At 33.2% G+C, this 20,609-nt stretch overlaps 1 protein-coding gene across 1 annotated transcript in view; it reads left to right on the forward strand.

Moving 5' to 3' along the window:
- Positions 1-12,712, forward strand: part of LOC149553850 (structure-specific endonuclease subunit SLX1-like) — a 33,494-nt gene extending 20,782 nt beyond the window's left edge. Inside the window, exons 3-4 of the mRNA XM_089789209.1 lie at positions 11,872-12,005; positions 12,197-12,712. Coding sequence (XP_089645335.1) covers positions 11,872-12,005; positions 12,197-12,398 — 336 coding nt within the window. The 3' untranslated portion in view covers positions 12,399-12,712. The remainder of the gene's footprint in view (positions 1-11,871; positions 12,006-12,196) is intronic.
- Positions 12,713-20,609: the final 7,897 nt, after the last annotated feature.

Genomic DNA, 20,609 nt, shown 5'->3' on the forward strand with positions numbered 1-20,609 from the left:
TTATCCAATGTGCTCAATTTCTTTCCAAAACCTACTTTTATAACAAATTAATTCTTCTTCTAGAATTTTTATTTTGATAACCTCTATAAAATTCTTTAAAAATAACTAATTAATATTTCTCTCATCCACTCAAAACGACAAGATGTGTAAAAATATATAAATTGTAGTACTTTGAATCTACTTTATAAACTACTAGAGTATTTACAAAATGGATAAGATTAGGTGGGTCAAACCCCGCGCACACAAAAAATTGTTCCTGATTTTTTTTAAAAACGTAACATTTTTTTTTTTTTGTGCAACAAAAAAATACATAGTTATATTAACTATTTTTTAAATCCCTTTAGTAGTGTTGGCTCTTGAATTAACAACTTTTGAATAACCCAGTGATAGAAACAAATACATATAGGGGTAGCTAAATTCCATGTTCAACATATCTATTTAGACACCAAGGCCAACTATAAGGCTAGATACACTTCTTCTTTAGGCTCTGCAAAACCTGGGCGAGTGAACCTCATGTTCGTTTATATGGTACTAGTTGCCAAAACATATATTTGAATCTGGGTAAAGCATATTGAAACCTATGCTTTATGCAAATAACATGGACATGAAATAGCCAATAACATGACCTATGAACTTGACAAGCTAAGTAAGGGAAAATCATTTCGAGCTCTTCAATATAAAAAGGAAAAGACTTTGATTAATATATTGATTTCAACATAACCAAGATATGAGCAAATATGTATATCTTGTAGTTGATCAATGCCTTATCTATTGGGCAATTCCACAAATCACAAACATACATCCTTGGATATTAGTGATATATGTCATATATCAAGACTCCAAACCTATCCTATCACTTTGTGAGTCAGACATCTACATCAAAACTAAATCTCATATTCACCCATCCCTTCATAAAATCTGCAACCCCATTATGATAAATCAAGCATTTACATGACTATTTGAATCACAAGCAAAATATACCAAAAACATGGTGTAGCTGGGTTTGTGCTCTTTGTTCACAAACCACAAAACATTGCAAATGACATAAACAAGAAACAAGAATCAGATTGAAGATAAACTCATTTGTTGCATTTTGTTTATTTCCTTGAAACAAATAGATAAAAGATGCATGAAAATAACTTATGAAACATCTAAATAGACCAGAACTATCTATAAAACTCCATTACTGTTATTCATACAAGAGAGAAATGTTAGTCATAAATAGTGAGATCACAGCTAGAGCTCCACTCAATAGTCTGGAAAACAGCCAACCATTAACAACCCTAGAGAAAGAGAAGAGAAGGGACTAAATAGAATGGAAGAAATCTCGAATCTACTATGATGTTGCCCTTTGTCCACTTGAAGAACTTCCACCTGTTGTAAAACTTCTCTCTTCTCTCTTCCTTTAACTGAAAATCAGTTCTCCTCATTTTGCCTCTACAATGTGATCAAAATATCCTCAAAATAATGGAGAACACAATTGATTTGTAAGAAGACACAAAATTGATGGTAAAACTCATGCCAAATGGTTTTAAAGGTAAAACAACATTCCTAGGAACATTTCCCCCAACTCTGGAGCCAACAAACTTCTATATTTGCTTTCCAACTAAATTTGAAGCTTCATCATGAAAAACACATGTTTTGTTGAGAATGCCCATATTTTTACAATTTTACCTATATCTTTTACCACTAATGACCTACACATATTCTGGCTACAGAATTGAAAAATTCAGCTTCTCCCTTTTCCAAAAATATATTACACTCTACATTTTGGCAAACAACAAGACCTCTGGTGTGCATTTGAAAATTCTAACCCTTGGCCATGAATGGAGCATTTAAAAGTTGAGAATTTTCAACTTTTTAATAAAGTTTCAACTTTACATTATATCCCAAATTTATTTTCAACTTTAAGCCCTCAAAATGCACGTACATATTTGAAGGGTATTCTAATATTTTGCATATCCTACAACTTTACCTTATTGGTCAAACCTCTAGCTAACTGCTAACTAGAGCGCCACTTGTTGATACCTCATTAGCTAGATTCATCACCTTATCACCTTGTCAGCATCTCCTCGCCACATGTCACATTTTTACAACTTCTCCACCTCTAACAACCACTGCCGACTAACCGTTGCGATCATAAAATAAGCATGATCGCACCCTTATTGCGGTTAACCTTAATTGCTCACCAACCGTAGCGAAGTTGCAAATCAAGCCTATTACCTTGCAGCGCGGTTAACCTTAATTGCTCACTAACTGTAGCGAAGTTGCGAATCAAGCCTATCAAGGCTATCACCTCGTGGCACAATTAACCTTAATTGCTCACTAACCGTAGCGAAGTTGCGAATCAAGCCTATCACCTCGTCGCCACAGTTAACTCTTGACTACACCTTAACTGCTGTGAAGTTGCGCTTGGCGGTTAACTAACCTTCTTGCCATTTCATTGCGATTAGGTCTAATTGCGCGAAATCTGGGCCCTCCTTGGTTTCTGTGCCACGTAGCACCTCCTTATTTGTCCAATCTGCCATGTCACCACCAGCTCTTCTCCAAGTTGGATCAAAATTTCCTCCATGGTTGTCGCCAGCTGTCCTCACACAGCTTAGTTTGCTCAAAAGAACACACTAAGCTTACCGTGCGTTGGGGTACTTAAACATTAAAAATTGCCTTTGCCTGCCCAATGCGAGATAATGTTCCGAGTAAAACTTCTACCAAAATATCTACCTGTGAGCGGTAAATTCCCTTTCAATCACTTCATTATGTCCTAAACGTACTTCTTGTATTCCAACATGACCAATTGGCACTCGAAATCATCATGTGTTCAGCGCAAAGACCCACAATATGGAAGGAGACAGTTCATTTGGACAATAGACGCCTTCACATACTCTCACAGTTTTGTTTTTTTTGAATGAAACACGCAGGCTGCTTGATTTCCATCGTGCCCAAAACTTTGGCTTGGCTTGTGTAGAAGTAATACACTTGTTCTGAAATTGTGCATTGATCTTCCTTGAAAATACGCTCAATCTAGACAACACCCTGGTAACTTGAAAGCCATCCAACTTTATATCTTGAGTCAAACCACCTTTAACAGTTTGCCTTTGTTCATTGATGTTTAACGCATGGAGGAATTTTGGTGATACTCTCCACCAAGGACGTCATTGCAAGACTAAGCGTTGAAAGGCACATTCAGCTTTCCAAATAACCGGTAAGTGAATGATTCATGCAGCAAATCATCGGCTAAGTATGGAGATATTGTTTTTACTGGGATTTAATGTTGGATTCCTCAGATTCATGGTGCGGATAACTACATAATCTCCTTGTGGTCTGGTTCCGTGTGCATTCCATGGTCTAGTGCTTCTTTGCTATACTCATTTTGCTAGTAGCGTTGATTCTAGTTCCCCTCTGCACATTCACTTCACCCATTGTATTCAAGAAAAGAGCAGTCTCATGGGGGGTCATAGGTCATCCACCTTCCTGATGCTTTTCAACGCCATCAATTTCTTTCCGCCTCCAGCATTTTACATTGTATCGCAATTCAAACTGGGCAAACAACTGATTTGATTCCGATGATCTCAGCCGCAAATGTTTGGGTGGAACCACACTTGAAGCACTATTGGACAGTGATCGTTCTCATTCGATTAACGATCTGTGCGTCTACTTTTAAGATGAGAAAAGGTAGATGAAAGCAACATCTTTTGTTGCCAATATAAAATTGTAGATGAATGTTCTTCCCTTATTATAATCACGTGCACATGCTCTTGCCGAGACACTACCACGAGATAAAAGAAGATTCTCTTATATATACATCAAAATAACATTTCTCCTCTATTTTACATTTTTTTCAAAACATGAATTCAAAAATGGAAAGGTTTGTCTCTTAATGTAAAAAAGGTCAAGCCTCAAATGAACGCTAAGTAAAAGTAGATTGTCCTTTCTCTTTGTGGTCAAAGTAACCTCTTTCTTACTATAATCTAATGTATACTTAACCCTACACATCCAGAAGATTGTATATGAAAGCTAGAACTCTTTAATGATTATAACCACTATGAACCCTTGAAGATAACTCTGACTTTCCATAATGTCTTGTTGGTTTGATGAGATTAGTCAGGGCCCCCAAAGTGGATTTGACTAAAGGAAAAAAAAATTCAAACTGAAACACCTAACCCTTTGATTGATGAATTAATCACCTAACACTGATTAAACTTAAATTTGACCACTGAATCATCATTTAAAACTCATTTTACCACTTTCTGCAAACTGTGATTTTATACTCGGAAGCCCTATGAGTTGGCTTTAAAAATTAACTAAATCAAACAATCTAACCCTGAAAATAAGCATACTAATTCTTTATTCAACATTCTTGCACCCTATCAGATTTTGTGTAATGATGATATTTTGGTCAAAAGATATTGACCATCAAACTTGGTCACTTGAAACTACTTGCAAACAAACATGTTAGAAAACAACAAAATGTGTTGGTTTTGGCTTTAAAAATGGGTCAAACGAACACTTAAGGACACAGAAGTTTGGGCTTTAGTTTATTGTCACAGGGAGAGTGTGAATCTGTGATTTGGGCTCGTGACGAATAACTGGGCAAATTTGGAAAGCGGTCAAAGTGGGGCACTCAAAACTTCAAAACTGGGAACATTAACAGAACAATGATTTTCACAAATGGAATGGACCTGGGAAAGTGTGCAAACGGATTGGTCAAGACTTGAAAACTGGCACACTTGAAAAAATTTCAAAGTAGAACACAGTGATACAATTCATTTGGTTTCATATATCACGAATTTAGAGTTACGACATCCCAAACAGGGCTATCGATCAATCTGTGCTTTTAGACACCAAGTAAACATCAGAAATTGCATTTGGAATCGTGTTTGAAAACTAGTCAAACGGATTTGTCATAGGCTCAAATCTATAACATAGTAATTATAAGACCCCTAAAATTTCATGCATAAGGAAATTCTTCATTTTGGTCAACTAGGTCAATGTTATTACTGGTCAAACAGGGCTTCCTGAAATTTTGACAACAATAAACAATTAACTTTGAGGGGTTCAAAACCTAGTCAAAAGATATCAAAATGACTTGAAATATGAAACATAGGTTATTTGATATGCATACTAAACACTTCTAAAGCGGTGAACCATGGAACTTAACTGGGTGCAAGATATTCAATTGCAAACTAGGTTTCCTGTTGTTTGACACTTAAATGCAAAAATGCAAATTTGATCAATGCTAAAAATGAAACTTCATGGAATGATTAAGAATGAAAAATTATCATTATGGGACGCATGCATATACTGAATGAAAGCTGTTAGAAACATAAAACACCTCATAGGCCTCAAAGTGACAGTTGAGTACACCTGCACAAAAAAGCTCTTATAGGGACTCAATTTGACTCAAAATTTAGATTGTTACCCAAAATCAGTGATGTATTTTTGAACCCCATTAGGTAGGATGATAGTTAAGAGTGATATCTAGAATTTATATATATTTTTTTGTAATTTTTGATGAGTATTTTTTTAATGAATTATCAATGAATATTTATTTTGAATTTAGTTAAGCATATCAAAAGTTTAAAATAAAGGTAGACGTGTCAGTGAGGACCAAGACATTAGTAAAAATAATTAAAGTTTACAATGTCAATATTGTCCAAAAATAGGAAAAAAATTATATGGTTGGAAAGCTAAGAAGATGTGTAAGATTATGTTGGTGATTTAGAGATACACACTTCACCATTAACAAACCTGATGAAGGCAAAGATGAGAATTCATCTTAGAAGATGAAAAAATGTCTAAAGGGAAAAAAATGGAGCGAAAATAGTCTCTCAATCATTTGGGTCATTCCCTCAAGTTGTTATGAAGCCATAACCCATTTAGGCTTCTAGGATTCAAATAAACTAGTCGGGTTATGAAAAGAAAAAGAGTACACTCAAAACTTGATCGGGTTTTGAAGAAGTAAAAGTGGGCTCTACTTTGGAGGCCATAACTTTCACACCTAGAGTTTGATTGACTCCCTTCAAAATGCATTGAAAATATATGAAGATATTTACAACATGATGAAGATAAACTAATCCTAGGACATGAAAATTTAATTTTCCATCCATTTAAGCATGGCTTAAAACATGTACTCATTGCTTCCCAAATATGCAACCAATAGGTAAACATGAATGCTATCATATTTTGAACACACACACACACTCTCTCTCTCTCTCTCTCTCTCTCTCACACACACACACACACACACACACACACACTCACTCATTCACTAACTTCTAAGATCTCTCTCTTACTAACTCACAACCTCTCTCATTCTCTAGCTAACTCCAAACCTCTCTCTAACTTATTACCATCAACCTATGTCTCTCTTTGAGTAACCCTTAACGCATCTCTCTCTCTCTCTCTCTCTCTCTCTCTCTCTCTCACACACACACACACACACACACACACACACACACACAAAGATAACTCTCTTACTAACTCCTAACTTCTCTCATTCTCTCACTAAATCATAACCTCTCTCTCTCTCTCTAACTTGTTACCCTTAGCCTTTGTCTCACTCTTAGTAACCCCTAAATTCCTCTCTCTCTCTCTCTCTCTCTCTCTCTCTCTCTCTCTCTCTCTCTCTCTCATACACACACACACACACACACAAGCTCACTAACTCCTACCTCCCATTCTCTCACTAATTAATAACCTCTCTCTAACTTATAACTCTTAACCTCTCTCTTTAGCTAAGCTCTCTCTCTCTCTCTCTCTCTCTCTCTCTCTCTCTCTCTCTCTCTCTCACACACACACACACACACACCCACACCTTAGCTCTCTTTCTTACTAACTCCTAACCTATCTCGATCACTCACTAACTACAAAGATCTCTTTCTTGCTAACTCCTAAGTCTCAATCTCTCACAAACTCCTAACCCCCCTCTCTATCTCTCTCTCAAACACACACACACACACACACTCCTAATCTCTCTCTTAATAACTCCTAGCCTTCTCATTCTATCAATTACTAATACTCTCTCTCTCTCTCTCTCTCTCAACACCCTTAACCTATCTTTCTCTAACCAACCCCTAACTCCCCTCATCTCTCACACTAACCTCTCTCTCTCTCTCTCTCTCTCTCTCTCTCTCTCTCTCTCTCACACACACACACACACACACACACACACACACACACTTCTAAGATCTATCTCTTACTAACTCCTAGCCTCTCTCATTCTCTCACAAACTAATAACCTCTCTCTATAAATTTTAACACTTAACTTCTCTCTTTAACTCTCTGTGTGTGTGTGTGTGTGTGTGTGTGTGTGTGTGTGAGAGAGAGAGAGAGAGAGAGAGAGAGAGCACCTTTACCTACCTATTCATTCCAAAGATTGGGAAATAATCACTATCTATTTTAGACCATTCTTAATTCAAATGGATGGATAAAATATTGATTTCTTGGGATTATTTTAGTTCCATTATATTGTAGATCCTTTCAATATATGTCCAATGCATTTTGAACGGAGTCAATTGGATTCGAGATGTGAAAGTTATGGCTTCTAGAGTAGAGCCTATTTTTTATGTCTTTAAAACTTGATTGGGATTGGAAAATCAAGTTTTTTATTTCTCTTCTCCATAACTTGATTGGGTTTTGAAGAGATTTTGGTCCTTGGAACCCAATTGGGTTTCAAAGACATTTTTTTCCCCTAGAACCTGATCAAGTTTCAAACCCCGGTCAGGTTTTTTTTAATGTATTTTCGCCAAGCTTGGCAACCAACCCTGGCCGTTTTTTGGAATTTCAAATAACCTAGTTGGGTTATTCATAATCTAATTGGGTTATCGATGTTTTTGGTTTATTTTTGTGGTTTCCACTAATTGTACACCATCTTGGTGCACACACCCTATAATAACTCATCATTCTTCATCCAACTCTATAACAAACACACTAAACATGGGATACTTGAGCAAACAAACTTAGATATGTTTAGGATTTTTGCTAGCTTAACTACATGAGGGGAAGATGGGAATGACAATAAGGCTCACTTAGAGACAAATTTTAAAAGGGGAAGAGTCAATTAAAGCTCATTTGATTGATTATCTATGATGGGAAAATAGAGAAAATGCAACAAAAGGGAATACAAACATAGCTAGTTTTGAAGATTTTGAGGCATGTGAAACTAGACACTAATAGTGTCAAAGTATTTGATGGCGCAATGTGATCGTTCTTGTAGAATGTGAATTGTTTGTAATGCCTTGAACAAGATAACTATAAATAATAGATGTCATCTTCTAAAGGTTGATGATTGGATATCTAATCTAGATATTATCAAGTTCATATGGAGGACACTTGAAATATCAATTTTGAACAAAGGAATTTTTTTATGAATGACTTGCTTTCCTATTTATATTTTGTAATACATTGGTTATATTTAATGAGGCTAAAGAATAATGTGCTAAGGGGTCTCATTGATTCATTTGTAATTGTGCACTATGAGAAGAACTTCTCATTCGTACCAAGAAAGTCCTAAACGAAAGAAACCTTTGTGTAGCATGAAATTTGTAAAAATGGCAAAATGTCATTTCTATAGTTAGGATTTGTGGTTAGAGGAGAGAAGTTGAGACTAGATCCTTTTAAGGTGAAGACTATTAGAAATTGGCCAAAACCAATGTGCCAAAAGAATCAATATTTTTATATGTTGAGTCCAACACATGTGAAGAATATTTATTGCAGCCTCATATTTTATAGCCTCGGGTCTACATAAAGTGGAATCCATGGGAAGAGATTGTCATTGGTGAAAAGAACATGATGAAGCATTTGAATTGTTGAAATACAAGATTATTTGTGCTCCAATTCTTGCTCTTCATATCTTGCAACAACCCATTAAAGTAGAAGTTACATATGCAAGTGAATATGCTATGGGTGTCATTTTGGTTCAAGGATTGCAAGTCTATTTATTATCATTTACTTTAGCTTTTAGAGGAAATCTTGTAAAGAAAAAGAAAAAGAGTAAGGGAAAGACTTGTAGGTCACTACGGCTTAAAAATTTGTCAAATGGCTAAGGCAAATCCTGCCCAAGGTGAAGAAACAACTAGAGGAAACAAACCATATGCAAACGTAAGACATCAACATCATAGGAGCACAAACTCAAGATGAGAGAAGATGTGGTTGTCTCTAGGCAAGGAAAAATTGCAAGAAGAAGCAAAGAAAATCAAAGCTCTTAAATATTAGCCATTTTTCAACTAGGAAGCTATTGGTGAGATTTTTTCAAACTTAATATACCACCAATCATGAAGCTGTATTTGGTTGTGAAATGTGACTACCTACATCTTTGTGAACTTTGCATGTTGGATGGAGAAGAAAAAGAAGCATGACCGCCTTTTGGGGGGATTGGGTCTTAACAAGTAATCAATACTTAATGCAATGCAAGGGAAGACAACCGAGACTCGAATTGAGTTTTGCAAGGGCAAGGAAAGAACCAATCCTAGGAGAAATTCTCCCTCACTTGTCTCATCAGGATGTTGTGGGACTAAAAGCCTCTTTCAAAAGGGAGGTTTGTGTTAGGATTAAACCACAGACAGAAATAACAATTACATGCAAATATAACAATTATCAAAAAATAATAGATCACACAGAAAAGAATAGAAGACGCCAAGATTTAATATGGTTCACCCAATCCCTGGGCTACGTCCACCAAATAGCAAGTCTAATATTATTATGATCCAATAATTACAACCTGATTACAATCTATAATCCCTTATAGCTCAATACCACTGCAAGAAGCAATTTCGCATCACAACAACGAAACAATCCCTAACCGTAAGCTCTTTTATATAAGTATTTTTACCGCTTTAGGGTTATAATTAATAATTACATGTCGGCCCAAAATCCCGATAAAATAGGGCTCAAAAAAAAATCAAAGAATTTATGAAGTATGTATAGTACTTTCTTGATCAGTCACCACAATCTAACAATTTGAACCATAAGGATTTGGAAAAAGGTTTAAGATCATCGATATGAAAGTTTTTAAAATCTATCAACAACAGAAATCTCATAGTTTCTTGACTTGTCTACATGACAATACTGTTGCTTTATGACATGAGGTGGTTACAAAACCGGTGAGGCAATAATGAAGCTACCACAGCAGAAGCAAAACCAACATGTTGTAAATGAAACCGTTGTTTGTTGACAACTAGTGGTTTTGTCGTGATCAGTGGAATCTAGACTTTAAAGCATATAGTTTGACTCTTCCACTTTCATTTCTATTCCTGAATCCTTCTAGTGCATAAGGGGATTGTTCCAACATTTATTTAGGGTCATGGAGAACATGGAATTTTATCATCGCAGATGGAATTTTATCATTGCAGGCTTATGTGAGCATTTTAGCAATGAAAATAGTAGAAATTGAGTTGATTTTTGTCATTCTTGAGCTTGAAAGTGAGCTTAAAAGCAACTTTCAGTTGTACCAACTTTTAATACTAGTTGTTAGTGATCAATAACATTAAGATAGACGTGTAATTGCTTCTACAGAAGCCAGTTTTTCCTCTTTGGAGGTTTTCCAAGATAAACTTTGTGTTGCTTGGTGACATCTTTTTCATTTACAGGACCTAATTTTCTCTGTTTTGAGCAATGTTTCATTCCTCAACCACCGTCATTTGTTCAAATGAAACAAGTAACAAAGGAGTATTATTCATGTTCTAGTTATTTCTACTTAGCGGATTTTAGAAATTAAGGATCAAACAAGTATATGGTTTCTAACACTAGCTTTAGTAGACTTATTTCTCTAAATACCATCTAGAAGCTAATGACTTATGTTTTGATCTTGTTTGAGACTTCTCATATCATTTTGTTTCAAGACCTCCCTTTCTTTTCAAGTTGTATACTTTGGTATTGGCATGCATTTTGAATGTTTCTCAACTGGTTATGAATTAGTTGAAATCTTTTATTATCCATCTATAAATTCTGGTACTTCAAAATATAGAAACAATTTCCCGAACAACTGCAGAACACCCCCAGGCTCACCCTCTCTAGATTATTGCATTACCATCAGAATAGTATGAGAAAGCCATACAAATAAAATCGTTAATAGTGAAAATTTGCATTGTATTTATTTTGCTTGTTGATTTGAAAGTGTGTGCGGATATATGAATTGTGATTTAAAAATTTCATTCTTTCGGTTGCATAAATTTCACTGCATGTTTAATTATGGTTTCAGACATTAGAAAATAAAAAATCATTAATAGGTTATTTTCCATGCAAATCTTCAAAATTTTCCATTATAGAGTCTATTTGTGCAAAGTTTACTTTAATTCTCTGCACAGAAATAGTTTAGTTTTCTTTAAAAAACAATATCAGGAAATAAGAGCAAGAGCAAGTAGATTTCCACAATTCACGAGATCATCTAAAATTATGTTTGGCTTTGATTGTGTAGATGTCTGTTGCATAAATGTTTTAGATCACAGAGTACATTTCGGATCTATGATCCTTGCACTCTCTTTCATGCTCATCCTGATAATAGATCACAGAGTGTGATCGAAACGTTGATGCAAAAAACATCTACGCAATCAAAGTCAGAAGTAATTTTAGAAAATTATCTCTCATTTGATGGAGTAGAATCTCTAAATTGATTGTCGAACTTGAGATGAGGGTTCCATATTTCTTTAGTTACAATGGACCCAATGCAGGATCATATCTCAATGTGGGATGCCTTGTTGACCTGGAGACACTATCATACCTCTCTGGTAAAGCAGATGCTCTAAAGATTAGATATAATAAGTGATTGTAGTTCAGTCCAGTTAAAATGGAATCTTCACCGGGAAAAAGATAAGAACAGAAAAATCAATGTATAATTCACAAGAATGATCAAACCCTACTTTCCCTTGGTTGCAGTTTGAGTGGGCCTGGCAGCATCCAACACGGTCTTTGGTTTTGAAGGAGGCAGCTGCAAGCATAAAGCCAAAGCAAGGAATTGGGAGGAAAATAAAACTCCTTTATACCATGTTCTCTCTTAAACAATGGAATAGGTAAGGGTTCGTAAACTTTACTGTATGGATCTCGTTCCAGTTACAGAATGTGTTAATGAAACTTTATACAATGGAAGGATCATCTTTGCTCGTGTTTATCTTCCTTCGAGAACTTTGATGACATTTCCCTTGGTGAATGTCAGAATTAGATCCAGAATAGCACTTACACATTGGAATTCAATATTTTGCAGTTTAAATCTTACTGTGAACTTCTTTTCGACGAAATATAAAAAACATACAAAAGATTGCCCACCTATGCCCCCTCAGATGGAGGTTCGGATTTCTTCAGTTAATGAACTTCCCTGCTACAAAGCAGTGGATGATTCATGCAAGAAGAAAAGAAAAAGGAGGAATGAAAGTGATAAGAAGCAAAAGGGGGCCATTGTAAGTTAGGAAGGCCTTTCTTCACTGTAATCCAGTGTAATGTATATATTAGATGGTGAAAGCAATTTGGGAAAACTTTATATATTAAGAGAATTTATTTAGTGACACTGTCCAAAAGAAGAGTGATTGTTCATCCATTATACTACTTTTACATACCTGTTAGATCAGATTCAGGAACAGGCTGCAAATGCAGCTGTGAAAAATTGAACGCTGGAAGCACAGATTGGCGGGTTTTTCTGTTCACAAATGCAGCTTCTTTGTGTCATTGTATGGAATATTTCATATTTATTTGTGCCAATGTTGCTGAAACTATTTTTTTTCCATTTTCTTGATTTTATGTTGTGAAGATTATAATCCTACTTGATTTGCTTGTACTGTAATAAGTAAGTTCCTAATATTACATACCTGAAAAAATCAGAAGTCAGATTTTGTTGATTTTTTCAATATACCTTTATAAACGAATGGACTGAACAACTGCTACTCAGTCATATTAATCACTACGGCTGAATGCCCATTAGAGATATGCCATTCCCATGCCTCTATAATTTCCCTGCAGAAAAATATATCCCCATTTCCATGCCTTATAATTCCAGAGGTAAACGGTAATAGAATGGCCGGTACTTGGGTACTATCGACCCAAGTAAATATGTAGTATTTTTCAATAACATTTATTTTTAAAGATACTTCAAATTTTTTAATATAATTTTTTTTTAACATGGAGGATTTACAATTTAATAAAAAATTTACTATGGAGGATTTACAACTTTGAAAATAATTTTAATAAATTAAAATGTTAAAATGAAGTTATTTTTTTACTTTAATAATAATTTTAATAGTATTTTATGTTAATTATTTAGTATATTATCTAGTGATTTTAATAAAGATATTATATGAAAATTTTAGCCTTTAAAATATAGAAAAATTAAGAAATAAAATATATTTAATAAACTTTCTATTAAATTTAATCTAAAATTAGAGTTAAAATATAATTTAATAAATAATTTAGTTAATACATATAATTTAAATTTAATATATACATAATATTGTCTTTTCTTTTTATTGTACTTTTACTTAAATATTTTTTTAATTAGATTGTAATATACATCAAATTTATAATATATAGTTATATGTTAAATTTATAATTTATAGTTATATGATATAGGTTTAGATTAAATTGAAATAGGTAATTTATGAATTATTTCTTTTGGGTATGATTGTGTAATAGTTTTTTACCATCAATATTTTGGATCGCAAGATGAAAATTAATGTTGACAAGATAAGATAGAGTAAATGTGATTATCATATATGTACAAATGTAGATAATTATGCAAGTACATGCATATAAAAAAATTATAACACACAACTAAAATAAAACTACAATTTATAGTTTATAGGGGGGGCTGTGCTGCACCTGATTCCTACAGTCTAATAATTTTTTTTTTTTAAACTACAATTTACATTAAAAAAAATTATAACATTAAAAAGAAATTCATACGTCAGAAGGGCATCCAACCATATCGATTGATATGGTTGGGTGGTTGTTGCCACTCAACTACTTAAATTTAAGGTTTCAACTTTTGGGTATTCACAAATCTCTCATAGAGAGTACAAAGTGGATCTCTCTATAGAGAGCACAAAGTGGTCCAAAACGTTTGTCCAATGCTTTTTATACTCATACACCCAGTCTCTCCCTCAAAAATGTCAATGCTTGTGGCTAGATATCCCAATATTCTTTATGGAATGTCCCAATGATGATGCACAAATAAACCAAAAACCAACACATTTTTAAAAAAATGATGGACTATTAGTACATGTGTGATCCACTACTGGTAAATGTATTTCATTTTTAAAACTCTTTTAAAAGTAGTAATTAAGAATATCTATCACAAAAATCATACGAATGCTAGTAATTAAATCTTTTCCCCTAGTTTTAAAAATTACAAAATTCTAGTATAAAAGTTAATACTTCTTGTCAACTATTGAATAATTATTAAAGTTTATCATTCATTGATTGTTATCTTTTCATAATGTTAGCATGTTTCGAAGAGCATCAAAATCAGTAAGCCTAAATTACCTTAGGGTGGTACTTATAAAAATTTGTAGAATGTGATCATATTTGGCATAAAGTAAGGTGTGATTTAAATTCCATGTCATCAAGTTGTAAGCTTCATTTACATGAGCTATATAAATAGAATGTGATCACATTTGGCATAGAATAAGGTGTGATTTATATATCATGTCTTAAGTCACAAGTTTCATTTGCCTTAGTGATTTGGATGTCCATGGATCATTAATCACATTCTCTAATGTTCCTCTTATTTCTATCATCATCAAGTTCTTATTTGCGAGTGTAAAAAAAGTTATGGTGATTATGAGTGGTATAGTAAATAGCTCGGTATGTTCTCTAACACAATGTGTTGAAGGACTTAAAAAATTTGAGTATACTTATTATCAAATCTGCCCCATAGAATTGTAGGGAACCAAAAGGAAGAATTCTCGTGTTAAATTATTAGTTTGTAATGGTTGGATAAGTCTTTAAAAATATAATTTTTAAATTATTTGTATAATTCTTATTTAATATTTGTGTGATTCTTATTTAAGGATAATTTCACTTCTAGTTAATATCAAATATTTTCACTGTGTGTTTCAATATTTTTATAATATGGTATTAAAACCCAAGTCAACTTTTAGGATCTAAGAATGTGTGGATTTCTATAGACTATTGTCTAAAGAGATGAATCGTTCTTGTGATACAAAAGTGCCAAAGGAGTGTTGTGTGGAATTGTACCAACTTATAAAAGCTCCAAGGCTTGTATGAAAATTGCAATTTTTTGAAGTTAAAAATCATGGGTAATTTTTTGTTGAAAATTGAATCATTTTTTTCTTGCAAAAATTACGTGCAACCTTTCCTCCAAAAAATATAGTTTATTAAATGGTAAAATTATGGCTAGTATTTGGAAATTGAGAGTCACAACCAAACTTATATAAGGAAAAACTTATGAAATTTAGTTAGATTTTTCAAGTGCAAATTTATTTTTGGGTAAGTGCACAAGATGGCAGACCAAAAAGGTATCAACTACTTATTGGGTCCCCTAAAAGACATAGTGTGCATACCCTAAAGGGGATTACAGGACATAATAACCCGACCAAAATAACCCAGCCATAATAACCCAAGGACAAAATAACCTAGGGTCATAATAACCTAGAGTCAAAATAACCCATGGGAAAAATAACCCCATAAGATTATAGAGAAAGGAAAACAAAATTTATAAATTACAAGTATATTTCTAAGAAAAAAAATTATTTGAATTTTCAATTAAAGTGTCAAAAAATGAGCAATGCCTCTTATATAATCTAAAATATTATTATTGTCATAACCATCAACTAATCTTTTTAGTCTTTCTTTGAGTTCATGATATTTTTTCTTGCTTGGTTGTGTAGTGTGTCCAACCATATATTTCTCTATTTTATTCTCTTGGTGACCTTGTTATTTTTTCACTGCTTTGATGAATCTTTGGATTGAGCTATGTGATGATTGAAGCGATTCACTAGAAGATCATCTTGAATAGCTGAATAGTCGTTCCACATTGTGATTGGAAACTTAGGTGACCGTCTATTGCCTCTTCTAGTTAGTCTTCCAATCTATGTGTCTTCAAAATAATCAATTATGGGTTGCAAAGTCTCCTCATGTTCTATATAATAAGGAGATTGTAGAAGTATTTCAAATGCATTGATTACATATATTTGAGGCACAAAAGCTAATGCAACCAGTTTTTGATCTCAAATGAAAATACTTCATTGACATTGTAACATGTTTGTAGACCTACTTCTTGAACTAACCTCCACAAGCACTGAGGAAAATGGAAAAGACATCCTCGAATAGTGATATTTGGAAAAATTTCAAAAATAGTTCCCTTGAAACCTAATTCAAAATCAGTAAGTATAGTTTATGGGTTTAGATCAGGTTGCAGTTGTTTTAATTTTACAAGTACTTGTGTATAAGGGGATCTTGTTTTGTTGGTCATAAGAATATAGACAAGTGGAAATATTGCATCATTTCTCAAGCCATGAATTGTGTAAAACTACTGAAAAATACTTGGTACTCTTTTAAATGTACCATCACTAAACCAATTTTTAGATTCTTTTAGTAGTTGCGAATTTTGTGTGGTGGTGAATATTAAAAAAATGATTCTCATCATTACTGTCATGATAAAGAAAATTTTCCCCTTTATTGGTAATTGTATATTCAATTGGTAAGATAAGATCTCTCGATGTCTAAGGATTTGGTGGTGGTGCTTCAAATCTTACTCTTTTCCTTTGAATCATTTTGGATAATGCATTGGTTGATGGTATTGCTCCTGTTATCGATAATGAAATATTAGAACATGTAGTAGAAATGATATTTCTTGTAGAGTCTTGAGTCAAGCATGCCATGTCTTTCATTTCATTCAACTTCTGTTTGATAATGATCATCTCAATTTTTGGAGCATGATTATGTCCTGTATTGCTAATCATATCACCAGATTTTGTTTCTGTTGTAGTATAGCACGAACTTGAACATTTATTTGTAAAATATTCTGCACAACGCTAGATCATTTTATTGACACCTTCTTGATGAAGCAAATATGTGTAACCATTTAAAATGAGTAATTTCTTATTTTTTTGACTTGTTAAAAATTGAAGAGGCATTGTATATATTAAAAATTATGAAGAATTTCTTGATTCCCTAAAACTATATTTATTTTTGTATACTTTATAGAAAACCCTAGAAAAATTTAATATAATGTTAAAAAAATTATATTAAAAAATATATATTTTTTAATGAATTTTGATTTATCTTTTTCTTATACTCTAAACACTCTTCATTCTTCTCCCCTTCTTCCTTCCTTTACTTCTCTAAGCTCTTAATTTTACCACTTTATATATCCTCTTAATGCCTCTTCATAATGCCTTTTGACTTACATCTTTTCATAATAACTCTTATTTAGCTTATTCCCACGAATTTGTCTTTATTTTTATAATTATTTACCATTGTATAAGTTATTTAAGCTTATTAAAGATGTTTTAAGGCTATTTTAGGGGTATATAATGGATATATGGTCTAAAAATGACCTAAATATCCTCTATGGTGCCTCACAATCCCTTTTTAGGCATACTGACTTGATCTAGAATGACTATGGGTTATTTTGTCCATGGGTTATTTTGACCCTAGGTTATTATGTCCTTGGGTTATTATGGTAGGTTTATTGTGTCCAGAGTTATTTTGACTAGGTTATTATGTCTGGAACCCCCTAAAGGCCATACACGCTATGGCTTGGGTCACTCAAGCCTTTTTAAAACATAGTGTGTATGTACTATGGAAAGTTTTCCTTAAAATGTCAAAACAAAAATAAAATGTAATTTCATTCTCATTCCCATGTTTTAGCCTATTCTCTTAGTTTGCAAGGCATGTATGTCATTGTTAATACTGTTTTCCTTAAAGTGTACAAGTGTGTGTGTGTGTGTGTGTGTGTGTGTGTGTGTGAGAGAGAGAGAGAGAGAGAGAGAGAGAGAGAGAGAGAGAGAGGTGTGATATCCCATGTTCACATATGGTTTAATTTCAAATAACTATTAGATATAAAGTTTATTATATATATGATAATACCCTCTTCTAAAGACTTAAATAATAACAAATACATATCATAATATAAATAAATGAATAATATTATTACTCAAATACATAAATCATACTATTATTATAATACTATATAGTATTCTGAGATATTATATATATAATATTTTGAGATATTATATATATATATATATATTTTAATAAATACTATAATTTAATAATATATAATATTATTATCCTAATGCAATAAATAATTATTAATATTATTTCTTAATACTAATAATATAATACTATAGAGGATAATAATACAAATAACTACAACAAGGATATGCTAGAATGTTTAGAATAACTAAGACGAGGGGTGAATCCGTTATCCAACGTCCAAATATACCAATTGAGCAAACAAACCCTTAAACAACTTCAGATCTTATCATTCATTAGCTTGATCTCTATAGAATATGTTGGAATTCTTTATAATAACTAAGAGGGCGGTGAATCAGTTATCCAAAGTTCAAATGTACAAATAAGACTTTTCACAACTTAGTGAACCCATGTCCATAAAACATATTCATCATGCATGCATCCATTAGATCATACAATCACTTAAACTTGTAGGTTACTGTCAAATCAACTTTGCAGAAATGTAAGCATGAAACATAACAGATTCAATAACACATTGACACAATGATTTTACATGGAAACCCAATTTGACAAAAACCACTAATAACATGCTACTCATTCTCACTCTTCTGAAGTGATGCCATGTGAAAGGCCAACCCTGTTAAAGGTTACAATGCACATTGTTAAATATGACCTAATTAGAGGATTTCAATCACCTTGTTAGGAGTGAGCCTTCTTAGAGGACTTTAGATCATTCACTTGGAATGTCACCCTGTTAAAGGATTTAAAAATGACTGTTAGGTCAACCTTTTTCCAAAGGATTTGCCCTAGACTAGTACAATGATTAGAAAGTAACAATAAGGCTTGAACTGATAAAAATTTACAACTCACTTTGTAGATTATAGATCTTTGTTTTAGTCCTCCATTCTGCTTGGCTTTCACACACTTCAACTCTAATAACTTGTTCACCCTTTAAGCATCCATACCCTTAAGCCTTCTTGCTTTGCTTGCCAATAGTAGTCTCTTCTCTTTGGTCATTGAATGAAGCAATATCTTAGACTCCTTGTCTTCCTTAGGTTCTCGCACATGACAACCTTTGTTTTTGACCAACCATCTCTATAAATAGAAAATTAAGATCTTTTGTCATTCAACCTCTATCATCCATTTTAGGGTTAGGTAGGATTAGGTAGGATTTGATGAATCTACCCATCTTTTCATTTTATTCCCTTCTAGAAACTTATCCTTCAATTCTCTTTGAATTTGCCTCAAAATGGTTCATCTTGAATTATGTACCACCATCTCATTAAGCTTATCTTCCACATGGTTCACACAATCTAAGAAATCAAACTTGTCGGCTTAGATTCATCGAATTCATAATCTTTCTCATAATTTTGTCACTCGACATTAACTTGCTTCTAATGCTCAACACATACTACATTCCTAGGCATCCACTATCAAATCACTCAGCATGAACTAAAGTTTACTGGTGCTTGGCATCAACTAAACTTTACTTAGCTTTCATTGTATCACTCAGCATACACTGAAATTTGACTTTTCTCAGCTCCAATTGATTTTCTGCTCAGCTTACACTAACTTTTCTTGGCACCTACTATGCAGATTGTTAAGCTTGGTAGACTCAATTTGTTTTACTTGTTCTTATGAACTTAATCAGTGTATCCATCCTTTGCAAACTTAAGTAGATAATCAATGCATTATAATATAATTGTCTTAACTAATCTTGTACTCATTTTCCATATCATAACTCAACCTTTCCTCTAGGTGCTATTATTACTTGATTCGATCAAATCCTCTTCATCAATCAAACAAATGATAGTACTCAAATTAACTAAGAAATTGTCATACCAGAAAGTAGCAAGTTTGACATCAGTGACAAAAAATGATTGAAATACATTTGCATACTTGTATCAAATTTTTTCCAACAATCTCCCTCTTTGGCATTGATAGCAAGCCAGCTTAGCTAGTACAACCAACAATAATACCAAAAATAAAATAATTCCTTTTATAGAAATCTCTCCCTCTATCAACAACTTTCATCTTTTGATAGGTTACAAAAAAAAATTCTGATTAACAGACAATCAACTCATCCTTATAACCCCCTCTTGACCACTTCGTATATGTCCCTCAGCACTATCTCCCTCTAAGTAGATATTTCATGTTTCTTCTATATGTATCTTCTATAATCTCCATCTCTTTGTCTTTCTCCCTCTTTGACAACAATGCCAAAGACTTGTCATATTAATATGCAAATTTGAACATTTTTAGTTTCTCCCTTTGTCATCTGGCTTGTGACTGATGTGTAGCTCTAGTTCTTTGATTACTTTAGGTAGCTCCTAAAGTAAGATCCACTATATCAATGTGTAACATATATTAATCATCTCATTTGATGCAGGGTATTTCTCATGCTTCTTAAATAGCCTTGGATAGGGATATTGCCCCTAGTTTACCTCTTAGATACTCATTAGCATCCT

This window comes from Cupressus sempervirens, chromosome 6, assembly GCF_028749045.1.
Source record: "Cupressus sempervirens isolate cs-2001-9-10 chromosome 6, ASM2874904v1, whole genome shotgun sequence".
Classification (NCBI taxonomy): domain Eukaryota; kingdom Viridiplantae; phylum Streptophyta; class Pinopsida; order Cupressales; family Cupressaceae; genus Cupressus; species Cupressus sempervirens.